The 16,766-nt window shown below is 29.9% G+C and overlaps 1 protein-coding gene across 6 annotated transcripts in view; it reads right to left on the reverse strand.

Annotated features, from left to right (window-relative positions):
* LOC143244286 (uncharacterized) overlaps window positions 1–16,766 on the reverse strand; it is a 130,178-nt gene that overhangs the window by 61,893 nt on the left and 51,519 nt on the right. For 2 of the 6 annotated variants that reach the window (XM_076488660.1, XM_076488659.1), the window contains exons 7-9: window positions 13,631–13,786; window positions 10,469–10,549; window positions 1,298–1,381 (exon numbers count right to left, since the gene is read on the reverse strand). In XM_076488660.1, the coding sequence (XP_076344775.1) occupies window positions 1,298–1,381; window positions 10,469–10,549; window positions 13,631–13,786 (321 nt within the window). The remainder of the gene's footprint in view (window positions 1–1,297; window positions 1,382–10,468; window positions 10,550–13,630; window positions 13,787–16,766) is intronic. The other 4 variants (XM_076488663.1, XM_076488662.1, XM_076488661.1 and 1 more) reach the window with 3 other exon arrangements.

Raw genomic sequence — 16,766 nt, forward strand, 5'->3', positions numbered from 1 at the left:
TGACATTTGAATCTGATATATGGTAAAATTGGATTTTATTCTGGTATAGATAAAATTTCAACTTTAATTGTTTTACTGGAAAGGTTAGTTTAAAACTTTTGTTTGCACTTTGTACAGCATTCTCTCGAACACTAGGATGATGCAGTTGATCCAAATCAGCACAGTAGCTATAGCAGAGCTGAAGTTAGATAGGTTTTATTATTTTTATATAGCAATTTAAATCACATTAATGAAAATTCAACTTCTACTACTTTACAGAAACTATAATTATTAATACAAATTTTTACGTGAAAGTAAAGAACAATGCAATTTAATGGCAATAAAAATGGTTTTTTCTCTTGCTGAAATTCATAAATTTATTAAAGTATTATAACTTTATTTTCCTGGACAGTTCACCTTATAATTATTTTTGTTTAGTGAAATGTTGACTTATTATAACTGTTTTATTTAACACACACAAATATATATATATATATTTTCACTTTGTTCTTAAATCAGTGCATTTCATTAGATAACTGCTTACAAGTGTTAGAGAACTTCTAACAAAATTTCACACTTAAATGTACAAGTGTACTAATCTTTTAAATTGATGTATGTCTTTTAAGAATGCTGTTCTGCTCCTGGAGAGATAGTATTAGTGATGAAGTAAATTAAATACTGACATCTCTTTATCTCACTCTTTCCCATGTTGATGGTTTGACAAGAGTTTCAGAAGCAACTCAGATGAATAATGTAAAAGCCCCTTTAGCTGTGTGGGAAATGCCAATTTTGAAACAAAATAAAAATTTATATTTTAATTTAATAAATGCATGTATCATGCATATAAAATATAAAGGCAGATTACAGGGTAGAACAATTTTTTTTTTTTTTCAAATGAGTATAAAAAGTATTTTCTGAGTAAATATACATCTATATGTAAGCCATAAATAAGATGATGCAATAAAAAACACAAAGAAAATAACATGAAATATTAAAAAAAACTGTTGCAAATAATTAAAGTTTCTATACTAAAAGGTATTTGAAAATAAAACATGACAGAATATTTTACACACAAATATAATATATAAATAAGTTATTATGACTGTTTTAGTTAATTTTACAAAAATATATCATTATGGCTAGTAGCTGTCTTGGACTTGCTAGTGGGTAGTCTTTAGTCTTCAAAAGTTAAAGGTTGAGACCTAAGTATAATTTCAAATTTTTTTCTATTAGTCTTTGTTTAAATTTTAAGTTAGTTATGTAAGTTAACAAAATACAAAAACCAAAATAACACACATCACTTTCAACATCAACCTACCGTTTTTTTACAGAGTGTATGTGCTCAAAATCAAACCAGAACACAACTGAGAAGGCAAACAAGTTGGATACTTGAGCAAAGAAACTGTGGAGAAGAACATTAACAATGAAGTTATGACTGTAATATCAGCATCAAATCTTATTATTTTCTCATTATTAATCAACCTTGTGTTGATAATTCTGAAAAAAAATGTTAAGTTGTAGTTATAGAACTATCAAGAAAAACAAACAAGTTACATCATTCAAAAGCTCTTAGGTTTAGTAAACACAGAAAATTCTATTAAACAATCATCATTATTCATAATTAAAACAAAATGTTCTAATTTGGTATTTATATAAAAAAAAACTTTAATCCTGTGTTATTGCAAGCTCCATTTCATTTTAGTTATTTTAGTATTATTCATCAACACACTATTCATGTTGAATCTCAGGAGCTCCTAATACTCTTAGATTATAAAAACTTCAGAAGTCCTATTAATGTATTAAACAAAAAACAGCAACAAAAAAACTTATAATGAACTATTACAGCAGTTTTATTTTTAAAAAAAAGTTCTTGAGTGAATAATTAATAAGTTAATGTTTTAAATAAGAAACCCAGGGCACAAATCAGGTTAATGTTAAAATTAATTGCAAAAAATCCAACTTCACTGTTTCATAGGTAAATTGCATGTAATGTTGAGTAAAACCCTGAAGAATATTTGTTAAAAATTTTACAATTCTGCTAAAAGCAAGAAACAAGGATAGTACTAGTATAATTTACTATATTAGCTAAAGGAAATGATACAATGCTTGGGTAACTGGATGTAGCCATAAAAGTGCATTGCTAATGTCATCAATTTATACTAATGAGTTGCATACTGCATAAAGTCCATCTAAATCCTGTATTTGATCACAATGTTTTATTTTCATATCTTGCAAAATGTTTGATTATATTCACCACTCTTGTAATAATTTTACAGTAAGCTTGAGCTTTACTATTTTTATTTTTAACCACTTGACAAAGTTAGTTTTACATACACAATTTGGGTGCATCCTATCATATTATAGTCACCTTCAGTCATCCAATACAATGCATTAATTTAAGTAAAATCTTGTGTTTTCCAATTGACTGTCCCCTATTTTATAGTACATGTGAAAAGGATGATTCAGTGAAGTGTAACAAATGTTGAAGGTGATCTATCTCAACAAAGGAAAAGCTTTAAATACTTTGTCAACCTAGGCATTTGGAAATGTTCTCTACAGTAGAACCATCACACTATTAACATTGATAAACATATATAAGTATATAAAATTACATTAATACAATATTTTAAGTTCTAGTAAAACTTCATATTTTTAAAGTTTAATTTCATTTCAATTATGTACTTACCTCTGAAATGTGAAAAGCTTCTCTTTCTCAATTTTTCTCATGCTATTGACAATCACAAGACTAAAATTTTAAACATCCTTGAAACAACACTTAACGTGTCTCATGTTACCAAAAATTTTACAATCCCCACTTTCCAAGTGACTTTTTACTATACTTCAGATTTTGTTGTTGTAGTCATGATGGGGAAACATGACTATCTTTCAGTTGTGGAAACATGGGTAAGAATGAATTTCTGAGTTAAAAATTAATTTGAAATTCATTAAAACCCTAAAAATGTAAAGTTTAAATAGCCAGAATACAAACACAAAAATGGATAAGAAAAGCAAAACCTCAATTACTGTCTAAGCTTTCAACTAGGTGAATCTATTCTGAAGAAAAAAGTACACAACTTCAACATGTCACCCTTGCAGACAGATAGCAACATCCCAATAAATGCCAGGGGAGTCAATATGTGTCCAGGTATTATCAAGATCAGTTACCATTAAAAAGAATATGGCTAAAAGAAAATATTAAGGATCACTATTAAACTGCTAAAAGATGTCAGGCTGAGAATCTCCAGTTTTGAGAATAAAGTTCTTTTACATTAAAATTTATATAACAAGTTCAAAGTGCACATTTTACTATTAAGACAATAAAGCTTGTAGAACAATCCATCAACCAAGACAAACTGAATAACCTTCCAAATATCAACAAAAAAATATTTGTTGGCTCGTAATGTATTCTTGGAGGATAACCAAGCAGCTTGAGGTACTTTACCCTGTACAAAAGCCAGTATGGCTAAGAGTGATATGAAAAGAATATTCTAGGCATCGGTTAAGATGATGTTAAATTACTACAAATTTGAGGGTATTGGCTGCACAAGATAACAAGGAGATTGGGCACTGGAATGTTAGACAAAAAAGTCACTAGACTTTGGAATGATGATGATTGTAGTATTATTCCATAAAGAAGGTAAACAGCCAGTAATCCAACTGTCATTAAATAGGTTCAGGAGAATTGTAAGAGTGACTAATCAGGTTGAAGTAACAGAACATTAGCAACTGAATTAAAACCAGAAGTTGTATTCCTTTGGTGATGGATGGCATCAAGTTCAACCACAGAAAAATGTAATTTACTTAGTTTGAGGAGCTTGCTAAAGATCCTTATAGAATGTCTTTATGAAGAGAGATACACAAAAACACCAACCTTATGGTATAAAAATTGTGGAAAAGTCTTATGTTTCCATCATCATTGACTAGGTAATGATCTCTATCAAGCCAAGCATTGTTCAGAGATTTAAGATGAACACAATGTTATTCATGAGAAATACGTATTTCCAATAATACTTACCTCCAATGACACTAACTATTCACCCATCTCCAGGGTTTCCACTCTTTGCCCACCTAAGCATCTTTTTTACATTACTCGAATGTCTCAAGCAAATTCTAATTTGCAAATTTCTCCATCAACTTCAATGCATCCTCTTATTTAGGTACTGTATATAAGCCCATATTTCAATAATATAATAGTTTTTTTGAAACATAAACCAGCTTTTAGTGGGAAGGTAGGGCAGGAAAGTGTCAATGGAGGTAAGTATTATTAAAAATACATTTTGATTTTAGGAAAATGTTAACTTTCAAAACATATTTACCATCCACTGACACTACAGCTATAATTCCACACTGAGAAAGTGGAGGGTTCAGTGCAGGCATAATCCAGATAGAAAGTATCTACATAAAACAGGAGTTTACCAAGAGGAAAACAGTACAAGAGTCCCAAAACCTCACTATATCCAGTACATGTATGCTCTTCACTGGAAACTGAATTCTTATATCAAAGGTGGAATAGAATACGAGTAATTGTCAGTATAAGCCAGTGACGAATATAGATTAAAATCAAGGGGTTGTACTACCTATATCCAACATTAAGGCTATGGCTGTTAGACTACAATGTTTTATATATATATATATGTACTTTTCATTTAATCCCAACCTGTAGTCATAGAGTGATGCATTTAACATCACTGGAATCATGAAAAGAAAATAAGCAACATCTAAGTGGTCACATTTTCTCTTTTACCTGAAGAAGTCTAAAAGACAACACTATGTTCTATTGGAGAATGATTCTTTAAACAAGTGAAGCAATATGTCCAAATAAGTGACACTTGTAGTATTGAGTGTAACTAACTACAAATAGATAAGCATAAAATTTCTTAAAGCCTATGATAAGAGAAGTTTGAAGACTAGTACCCTTAAAGGTAACTGCTATACTCAATGTGAGTACTAAAATACTGCCATCTATGCTTCAAAATCTTTTTAACTCTTTAAACATAGGCTCAGTCAATTTCACCAACTATTAATGTCTAAAACATCCTTAATACATTTCAAGTGTTTATTTTTTGTAAAACTTTACACTTTATCTCTTCCTGTACCCTAATTTGACCAACCTTGTAATCACCAAATTAAGAAGAGAAATCTAAATTACCCTCTTTCTTTCTACAATGATTTCAAGTTTAACATGAAACAATATGTTTATCTTACGTAGCTTTAAGCTTGTCAAAGTATACATTTATTTAATTTAAACTGATTATCTCATTGCCCTTTGAACAATGCCTAACTACTTTTCATTCCATATCACCTGGGGAACTTGTAGCTCACATTACACTATCATGTTACTCATAAGCTACTCCAAGATGTGTACATTGTGAAACATCTTTTATCTTATTATTTATTTTATCTAATCTTAACTAAAGAGATCCATATTTTTACATTTTATTTACTTTCATAATAATAAATTAATAAACATAAAAATAGGAATTGAAAATGTAAAGTACATATCCAACTTTTTTTTTTTTTTTTGCTGTTGACTGTTGATGACACTAAACCCTTCTCTTCTTTTGTTCTTTTATACTAATAATAATGCACTAAATTTTTATCTAATTAAATAACACACTAATGAAAATAGAAGAATGACAGGTAAAAAGTAGGTAATTTCCCATAATTATCAGAATTTTTCTGGCTTTCTAACTGTGCAACAAGAACCATTACAAGATCCTCCCTGCTATTCCTTATCTTTCCTGCAAGAACAATGTTCGTACTAAAAGAGGAAATAACAATTCTCTGTTCAGGAAACAATATTATACAATATCTCAAATTGATAGAAAAAACCCTTGTCTTTCTATTGGTTACACATAATATTGTATTAAGAGTAAGAAAGAACTGTTAAACAAGTCCTGAAAGAAAAGATGCAAAAAGTTGGTGTGGCAAGAGGGTTTTTATTTTCTACTTTGTGGCTCTATAAGTAAACAAGATTATGGTTTGTCTGAGCAATGACAATTTTATAGTGAGTGATTAACATTAAATTTCATAATTATACGAGAGGTGATGACTAAAACAGGGAAGAGAGGCTGCCTGGAGAAACTATTTCATATTTCTGACACTAGGGGGAATTCAGGATTTTGTTTAACACTGCCTTATAAAATTAAACTAATGTAATATTAAAATATGAATTATTAGTGACTAAGTTATGCTATACTAATTGGTATAACTTAAATAAAAAGTAGTTTAATTAAAATTTCAATAGAAGTCACTACAACTTCATAACATATGCAATAAAGGATGCCCATGGCAACAGGGTTGATAGAAATAAAATTATAATCTGGTTGTAAAATCTTATAATAGATCTCATCATTACTTAAATCTAGTTAAATACTTGAGATTATTCCATGTCATTTGGTGTAAGAAAAAAAGGTTAGTGAGTCTTCTAGCCATCAAGCTGTGTGTTACAAAGAGACTTTACTGGTATTATTTTCCTATGAGGTCAGCAGCAAAACTGCCACTAGACAATTTTTTAAACATCAACAATGGATATGAAATGAATGACGTCTTTCAGAAATATAACTAAATGCAACTGATTGCATTTGCTTAAATGATCATATTCAATTTATAATAAAACAAACACATGATTACATGACTCAGAATGATGAGCAACTGAGGTAGATAGACTCATGTTCCCCAGTGAAGAAAATGGATGGTGTGCAGAGTTTGTTGTCTTACGGTGTTTTTCACCTACCAAACAGAAGAGTCAAGTGGAAGGGAAAAATACTTTGTGCTTGATGAAACAGCTTTCAAATAATTCATTTAATACCCTTGAAAATTCATTTCAAACATTCATATCAAAGCATAACCAAACACAAAGAAAGGATCTTAAAATTAAGCACAAAGTTAAAATTGTATGAGGCTACTCACAGCAGGAGCAGAAACCTGTTTTTTTTTCAAATAAATTAGTACATTACATTGGTATTTTACAATCTGTGACAATAAATTCTTCTGATCAGCAAGGAAATTTAATTAGCTAACTAAAATAGAGTTAAAAGGTTAGAAAAACCAAAAGTAAAGAAAGCCTACTACTAATGTGATTCCTCATAACAGGCTGTTGAAAGTTTAGTAAATTAGTCCAACAAGGTAAATTGATTCAGATTGCACTTATTTTCAATCTAGATAATGGTAGAAAAACAGAATTTATATACCCAGCTTTTTAAAGATGGGAGAGTGGACAAATGTGAAAAGGTTGACACATGCTTTACATGGTTTCAAGATATTCAGAAGTTCATGAGAAAAAATGAACAAGGAAAAGCTTCTTACATATGAGAGATAGGTCTGTCTGCTTGGAATCTGACATAAAATACTAACATTAAAAGAAAAAGAAGTTCAATAAGTATCAATTTTTCTGGCCGTTTAAACATAGAACAGGCTTTAAAAATTTAGCTATGTTTGTCAATGTGCTTCCTGTAAGAACAAATTTGAAACTGAATGATAAAATAGAAAATGCCCTGTACATAAAACAATGTCATATAATATGCCATTTAACAGATTTAAAACTCTGACTTTTTATTGGTTATAAAAGCTATAGTGTAAATGGTCAGAAAGAACTATTGTCAAGTTGTGAAAGACAGGGTAGATTATAGCTCCATGAACAAATAAAATTAAAGGATATAAAAATTTGCTTTGCTTGAGTAATAACTATAATATGGTAAGTAAATTATATTAAAATCCACACTTCTCAGAGAAATGGTAAACAAAATTAAAGAGGAAAGACATAGAAAGATATTGTAATAATTCCCATACAAGAGACTGTGGACTTTTTCAAACATCTTCTTACAAAAAGTAAGAACCTAAAAAATATATAATATTAAAATTGGTTTATTAACAATGTTCTGATGTCAACTTTATTTATACATAGTGATAATAAAATAGTTTAACTAAATTTGAAAGGTAACTCAATAAAAGGTTATAATGTAAGTACTTTGGCAAACTTGATGTAAAAGGGTTAATACAGTAATACATTGTTGTGATGTTTTTGTTGTATGTGATTTCCACTTTTAATCATCATTATGGTATGTTAGAAAGAGATTTGTTTTATCTTGTTATGTGATAATATTATTTTACTTTTGATTTTATATTAAATTCTTGTAAAAGGTTTTTGTATACATACTTTTTAAAGTGGATTTCATTTTATGTACTAAATTAGTTTCATGTCATTAGATACAGTTTTGCTTGTTTTTTTGATTTGAGTTTTGTTTCATGCAGTTTTTGAGTAATAAAATATTATTTTTACCTGTGTTTTTTTTAATTCTTGAAAGATGATAAATGCACAAGTGTTACATCCTCCTTCAAAAGTTTTGTTTTCTTGTATATTTCCTTCTATTTCAAACTTTTTCATTCTATTATTATTTTCACTTTCACATTTATGAACGAGTTAATGGTATTATATATTTTCAGAAGGGTTTGTTTAGAGTATAATATTTTTACAAATAAAACTGTTGTTTCACATGTAATTGTTAACCTGTTGACTGCCAAGTATTTCAGCTGCTACAGCAGCTCCCATGCCGGGTTTTTTCTCAGCAAAATTAAGTAATTTTTAAAGTAAGTCAAATGTATGTATGGTGCTGACTTCTAGCATTGAACTTAGGTATTATTGAGAACAAATTATTTCATCAGTGGCACTGTGTTACTGATCGGCTTGGACGAGTTATCTCATCTATGGCAATGAACAGGTTAAAGTGATACTTAAGAACAAACTTAAAGGCAGGCATAACAGAGGTAACAATTTACATTTTCAGGTTACGTATATAGTTATATACACAAACCAACATTGTGTGTAAGTGTGTACATATATCAATATTTCATGAAAATTCAAGATCAAAACCAAAATCATATGTGAATTTTTTTTAGTATCTCTGATTATAAAGATATCTTGCAAGTACCCTTCCAATAAATACTACAAGTCCTACCATTATATCACAAAAGCTTTGGAAAACAAACAGTTTTTTCTCACAAACCTAAGCTGTTTCAGAGCATTTTAAATTTCTATTAAGAAGTAGTAATTTTATTTTAATAAATCCAGCTTTGTAATAAAAATGTTTGCATGGAATCTAATTAAATTCAAACTATTAAACTTTGTAGAAACTTACATAGTGCAAATAATTTTCATGTTTGTTCACTAACAGTAATGTGGGAATGCAACTAACTTTTCAATAAAAGTCTTTCTTGTTGCTATAATGGATGTAGTGTGTATTTAAGCTTCTATGTATGAAACCAAAACCCCTGCATCATCTACTGATGGCACCATAAACAAAAATTCATAAAAAATTTCATGCTTTGAGTATCTAAAATTCAAACAATTTGAAAAATCAGTAAAATTTATAAAAATTTTGAGTTCTATACATTGATTAATATTAATACTGTGAGTTGTGTATGACTAATGAGCACAATCTGAATAATTTCTCCATGCAGTACTTCTCCCCAAAACATTGATTAATTTTAATACTGTGAGGTGTGTATGACTAATGAGCACAATCTGAACAATATCTCCCCAAAACATTGATTAATTTATATACAGTGAGTTGTGTACGACTAATGAGTACAATCTGAACAATTTCTCCATGCAGTACTTTTCCCCAAAACATTAATTTTAATACTGTGAGGTGTGTATGACTAATGAGCACAATCTGAACAATATCTCCCCAAAACATTGATTAATTTTGATACAGTGAGTTGTGTACGACTAATGAGTACAATCTGAACAATTTCTCTATGCAGTACTTCTCCCCAAAACATTGATTAATTTTAATACAGTGAGGTGTGTATGACTAATGAGCACAATCTGAAGAATTTCTCCCCAAAATTTCTTTTTTAGAAAATGTCGACTCTATATTTATTTTTCTAAATAAGGTATGAAAGCTGCAACTAGTAATTACTATCACAAACAGCTGTCTGTAGGTTGACATTTCTGCTAGTAATTACAATTCAAGTTTACATAACACAACTAGAAAGAATTTTTTAATACAGACACATTTTCTTTTACTACAACTAACTCTGTCAACAGTTATCACATTACAAATCTTTTGGGTGATACATTAAAAAAAATCTCAGTAAAAGCTGATAATATGCTTATATGCTCTGACTATCAAAACTATTTTATTCATAAAGTGTTATCTAATAAGTAAAGTTTTCCTCTTCATCACTTGCTATTCACTTACTCATCCATACATATATTTAAAAGACTGAATTTTTCACTTGTATGCAATTTTTAAATTAATTTATACTCCTGGTGGCCAGTAATCATCACATACCACATACAAACTTGTCATATTAATACTAATTTATATACTGGCTTAACTTAATGGTATGTTACAAAACATAAATATTATTTCATTACAATATGAATAAACAGCTCAGGCTACAATCTTCAAATTTTACTTATTTAACCCTACTTATTTTGCACTAAACTCTTTATTATCCACATAAAATGGAAAATACTCACCTAAATAATGCTAGCTTGTGAAGATGTCGAAGTAATGTGAGAAGGAAAAGTGGAGGAAGCAGAATAATGAGCCACTGAGGTCTGGAAAATGCCAAAACATTAATAAACGTTCAAGTTCAATGCCACATGTTATAATCCAGCACAACATGTCTTAGCACCAACATACTGTAATATAAACATTATTACATTTGATGACTTTTCTAATACCCTTGTACAGTTTATAGTCATAACAAGATATCCTGTTGTTTGTTGAGAACTTGTGTAGTTTTCAGACCTCAGACAGTGATTTTGGTAAGAACTTCATTTGAGTTTAGGTCGAACCACAATCAGTGAGGCTGCAACAGCTAGAAAACATCAGTTTAAGTTATTTATTGAACTCAATATATAAAAGTTAGGAACCTGATTATTTTTTACTTATTTTCCCTCCACATGTGCTATATTTAATCACTTCTGTAAAACATTTATAGTTCAAAATACCACTACAACAATTTACATTCCCTTTTTCATCATAAAAGTTTTATTCTATCTATGGAATGTTAAAAATAAAATTATATATCAAATAATGATTAAATATTTTGAGAAAAACATAACAATTTTGCTGATGTAAAAATAGTTGGATTGGTGTTGAATAAGTTACAGATAAAGAACAACATTTTCTTGCATTTGAAAAATTTAAAGAATAATAACTTTAATAATCAATTTAGCCAATCATTAATTAAATTGGATCAATTTTGCTCTTAGCAACTAGGTCAAACTTTAATCATCCAACAATGTTATAACATTCTTCTATTGATCAGCCTGAATATATTGAAATAATTTTATAATATGTTTTATGTTCAAACCAAAACTGAAAATAATTTTTGGCTGGCACATTAGACAAACAATAAAGAAAAGTTTAGTGTTTTCTACAGTGTTAGCTTATACAAGATAAACTTGTGTTAGCAGTTTAATCTTTTATAATTATGAAATTGATGAAATTCATATCATCTAATTCTAAGAACAAAGTAAAGAATACATGAAGCAATAGTAGCAAATGTAATAAAGATTCAAGCTTACAGAAGGAACAAACTACACAAGTTATTTAAAAAAGAATCATGTAAAGAAATATTATTTAGATTAGATTTGTTAGATCACATTTTAAAATTATGTCTGAAAGTTGTTCCCAACCATTTCAGGCTGTGTATCTCCATTCAAATACCATATTATTGATGCACATAATTTGTTAAAACTTAAAATGTAGTTTACATCAATAAAATGACAAAAAATGGGTGAGTCAACAATAAGGTATGCATAAAGTATAATTTCACAAAACAAGGTATTTGAATAAAGCAAACAAGTCAAATAATTAAACTGGGAATAGTTGAACAAGAAGAAAACAAGACTGTAAGAGCAACAGGTTAGTGTAACCTTGCTCCAATAAGACTGTTATGTTAGTAATGTACAACCTCAGAAGGTGAGATAGCTAAAGTAAAAGAAGAGAAGGTTGAAGGTAACAAGAATTAAAGTGTGAGAAGAAGAAACAGTCCTCAGATGGGAAAAAGGATTCAAGGGAGAGCAGCATTGTTAAGGAAGTCAAACCACACGCTATAGAGAAAGGAACCTGAAGTTGAAGGAGGATTGGGTAATCCAGCATTAATACAAAGCAGCAACTGAAAGTACCTACAGTAACAAAACAAAGTGGTGAATGAGGAATAGTGAAAAAAACGTGTATAAGTTGAAGTGCATGCAAGAAGTTTATACATTGACTAGCAGAAGAGAGTATGAAAGCACAAATGTCACATACATGAGTAGCAAAGAAAAAATGTGAGTGTTATCTTATCCTAGTCAGAGATAGAAGAACCAGAAAAAAAAGGTGGGTTGTGGAAAGAGTTCACCAAAAATAAAGTAGCCTGTGCAGAAGGTATAGAAGCAAGAAGTCTTTAGTATGAGATGAGCCAAACAACACAATGAACAATGGTGGTAACATTGCTTACCACATGACAATGTAAGAAAATTAGACAAGTCCTTTGAAAGTATGATCCTTGGAAGGTATTAGAAACTAGGATACAAGAAGTTGTATGAAATGAGGAACTAAAATAATGGAGGTTGTTTTAAATATGTCTGCTACTTGGGCTTTGGTGATTTTGTAATAAGCAAAATTGCAAGTACTGAAACCCAAATACTGGTAAATTATTTCAATAGTCATTCTGTGCTCAATAATGTTTCCACATTATAACTTTTCATATACAGTAAGTGTATGGTCACAAAATTTGGCACACTTTAAGAAAACACTAAAATCTTTTGTAGACAAAAAAAATTAGACTTTGTAATGAAGAATTTTTGCTAAAGATTTGTATTTTGTAAGAATTACTATTTATTTTACATAATCTAACCTTAACTAACATGAATATTTTACATTTTTTACACTTTAATTAACTCTACATTTTTATACAAATTTTAGTACTGCACTAACATTTTTGTTTATTTAATCAAATAATGCATCAAAGAACACAGAATAATAATAAACAAAATATACACATCCCATAATTATCACAATTTTCTGGCTTTCTAACAATTTGATAAAAACTGTCAGAAATTAAGTTGAAATAAAGCTTGAACTGAAAGAGAAATTGAGAATTCTCTGTACAAAAACATTACATGATATGATTCATCACTCACAGATTAAAACCTTAGCTTTCTACAAGTTATAAATAGTATAATATTGACAATCAGAGAGACCTATTGCCAAATTCTAAAAGAGGATGTGACAGGTGAGCATGAAAAGAGGGGTCCAATTTCTACTTGATGGCTCTTTAACTAAATAAGATTGAAGGCTATAAAATTATGCTCGTGTCTGAATGATGATAACATTATAATGAGTAATTTACAAAAGATTTTATACTTTTTGAATGGGTGGTAAATAAATTAGAGAAAAGGGGATGCCTAGAGAGAAAATATCACAATTATTAGTAAGGGAAATTGAAGAATTTTTAATATTGCCCTATAAAATTAAGAACTTAAAATTTGCATACTACTGAAATATGAATTATTAGCTATGTGAGGGAGAAGTGGGCAGAATACTTCCTTGGTACTAGTTTTTTTTATGATATTCCATGAAATAGATATGCTCTGAATCAGACAATAAAGTGAATACAGATAAAGAAATATAAGCCTTAAGAATACCTCACGTGGTCTTGCTGAACATCCATCTCACAGTGAGAGCATGTTGAGTTACGACAGATAATATGAATACTTCTGTTATACCTGCTTAATTTTGAATAAGTATATCCTGGAAGACAACAGCTACCTGGTGAGATTCTACATAATGAAAAAGTGGCACTGAAAAAGAAATAGTACATATTCTTCTCTAAGTCAGTGTGGTGATCAAAAAACACCAACCTGTAGAAGTCAAAAACTATCAGGAGATAAAACAGCCAGGTGGTGTAAAGAAGATGAAAATGTGGAGAAAGTTTGCAAACTCACTTGAAGAAGCTGATGTGCAAGAACAAAAAAAAGGAGATGAATAAAATGCAAAAAAAGGGAAATTTTATGTGAGCATCCATATCCTGACACTAACATGTCAACAGAGATGACAAACCAATCCTGTAAGGGCAGAAGAAAAAAGGGTTTATGTTAAAAGAAGAGTAGCAAGATAAAGACAGATAAAGGACTAATGTTTCCTCTATTTTTTAATTCTATGTGTGGAATGAATTTGTTTAATGTGCACCAGTATCAAAGCAATGTGCAGATGTACACTATCAGTTGATTATTTGAGCTATAGGCCTTCAACTACCAGGTTCATTATAGTCATCAATGTGTTGAGACTCCTAACCATTAATGAAGATGTGCATGGCTAGAATAATGAAGTGCACAACTCTTAATTGGTTGTTGTGCAGTTGCATAGTTTAGAGGGAACATTAGTAGAAACCTCTAAAGGAGGAATTTGTGATAAGGCTCTTCAGGGTACAGTTGTCAAGACAGGCACAAATTATCCAACATGCAACATACAGAAGGAAGAATGATAGAGAGAAGTAAAATGTACCTTTCAAGTGGTTTAAGCCTAATGACAAAAAAATCTGTCTGGGGAGAGAAAAAGATGTGTAGTGGAAAAAGATGAGAGATAGAAATTTGACCAAAGAGACAGAAGTAGGAGACCCATTAAATATGTAGTAATCCACAACATATTGAACAATAGCTGCAAAGATACTGACATTTAATGAGTCTCCAAAAGCCACAGCAGAAATAAAGCCTAAATGAAAACACATTCCGCACAAACAACTAAGTATAAATTACCATTATTTGAAAATCAATGATAAAATAATTAATGCCTTTGAAACAAATTTTGTTAATTATGTGAATCTTAATAAACTGAAATAGATCAGAAATATAACCCCTTGACTACAGCTACCTTAAATGTGCATGGAATTTTTTGCGAGCCCTACACTGTACATAATACACTTGCATTCAATTGCCAAAGGCAGACTTTGACTTATATGGTGAATAAGCAGTCAATGGGTTACATAAACTTGTTCAAAACAATGTCAAGGAGAAAAATGAAAATACACTGGGGGAATTAGTGTTCATAGAGATATGTCACCCTCCTATTGAAGGAGGGCTTTTGTCACATGATGACTGCACTGACACAATTCATGTACAATCACATGATATTAAGTGGAAAATGTCTCAAAGCTAGTGGTATGCAAATTGTTTGGCAGATAGACTGAAGAGGACAGCTGATCTGTATATGGAGATGAGTTGTCATCTCAAAAGTTCAAAATAATAAGAGCAAAAATTTTGTAACTTTGATGAAAGAATGTGTTTAAATCATTAACAGTGTCAAGGAATGGAGGAACCTTTAGTATATACAATGTATTCAGGTGGATGGTTATAATCTGATGCTGATTGTAGCATACTGTTGCAGTACACGTTATTACATGGAGAATTTTGTTCAAAGGTTTGGTGCATGCTCACAACGGTATCATCAATTGTGTAAGGTAAGAGGCAACATTTCTGAAACATTGCTTGTATATCCAGGAGTCGAAAAGCTGGTTTTGTTGTCAAGGTCACAAAACAGTTAGTAATAATCATCTGTGAATTAATATTTCTTTTAACAATTTAAACATAAAAGCCTGATGGGCAAACTTATCCCACAGAAATTACTGCACTAGTGATCCCATTGGAAAAAATTGTTAGAGCAGAGATGTTAATATAGGATGAGATAAGATGAATTGCTAATTTTTTTCCCCCAGTTTTAATAACAAATTTGAAAAATAGGTTCTATCAAGAAGCAGATACTTCCTTATAAACATTTCAACAAAGAACCTTACTACACATGCAGAACGTGATGTACGTATACGTGTGAAATGCTTTTCCTTCTTTATTTTGTGGTTTCCTGGTAAGAAATTAAATCTTGGGAGTTTTACTGCTTTCTAGTGGCCATTATAAAACTAATTTCTCTAATTAGTAATGTAGTTAACTTGTATCTACTTCAGTGTTATCTCCCTCTCCCAGCTTTTTAATTAATAAACAAGTGTATAGCTGAGACTTTTAGCAACTTATGTACCTGAAAATAAAATAGCTAAAACAGACATATTATTGACTTTGTGACCATTATTATTAACTAGCTTGTTTATAACAAAAACAAAGAAGTTTGTACTATTTAGTTACACATTAAACATAAGAAACAACATTCAAAAGGTTGAAACAATCTGTTTCAAATGTATCATTTCCTTTTACTTATAAAAATAAACTAAGTTGTGAGCCACTAAAACAATGAGAGCAGTATGTTGGTAAAAAAAATGTTTCTTTTACTGAAAAGCAGTGTTCAATAAATAACTAATGATACAATATACAGTTACTTTAACAACACTTTTAGCACATTATGTAATGCATGAAACATAAATTAATATTACAAGTCATTCCAATTGTAGTAAAGATCTTTTACCAGCAATCCTTGTACCATTCCAAATGTCAAGTCTGTCAACATCAATATTAGGGGTAGCACACAAACATGATGATGAGAAAGAAACCCATTTAAAGTAAAAATGTATTCTCAAGATGGCTGGCATGGGTATTAAAACTTTAAGTAAAATAAAGTAAATGACAACATTTTGATCTAAAAGGGTTGAAATATTGTTCTGTACCTTATTTTAATTAAAGTTTTAATACCCATACCAGCTGTCTTAAGAATATATGGTTACCTGATTTCATTGCTAGATGTGTAGTATAATTCTGAGGTATTAGTGTGATAGTTCATATTTTGTTTCTTTACTGTGATAACTATGTTAATTCACATAATAAACTGAAACAGCATATTACA

Source organism: Tachypleus tridentatus, chromosome 2 (genome assembly GCF_004210375.1).
Source record: "Tachypleus tridentatus isolate NWPU-2018 chromosome 2, ASM421037v1, whole genome shotgun sequence".
NCBI lineage: Eukaryota > Metazoa > Arthropoda > Merostomata > Xiphosura > Limulidae > Tachypleus > Tachypleus tridentatus.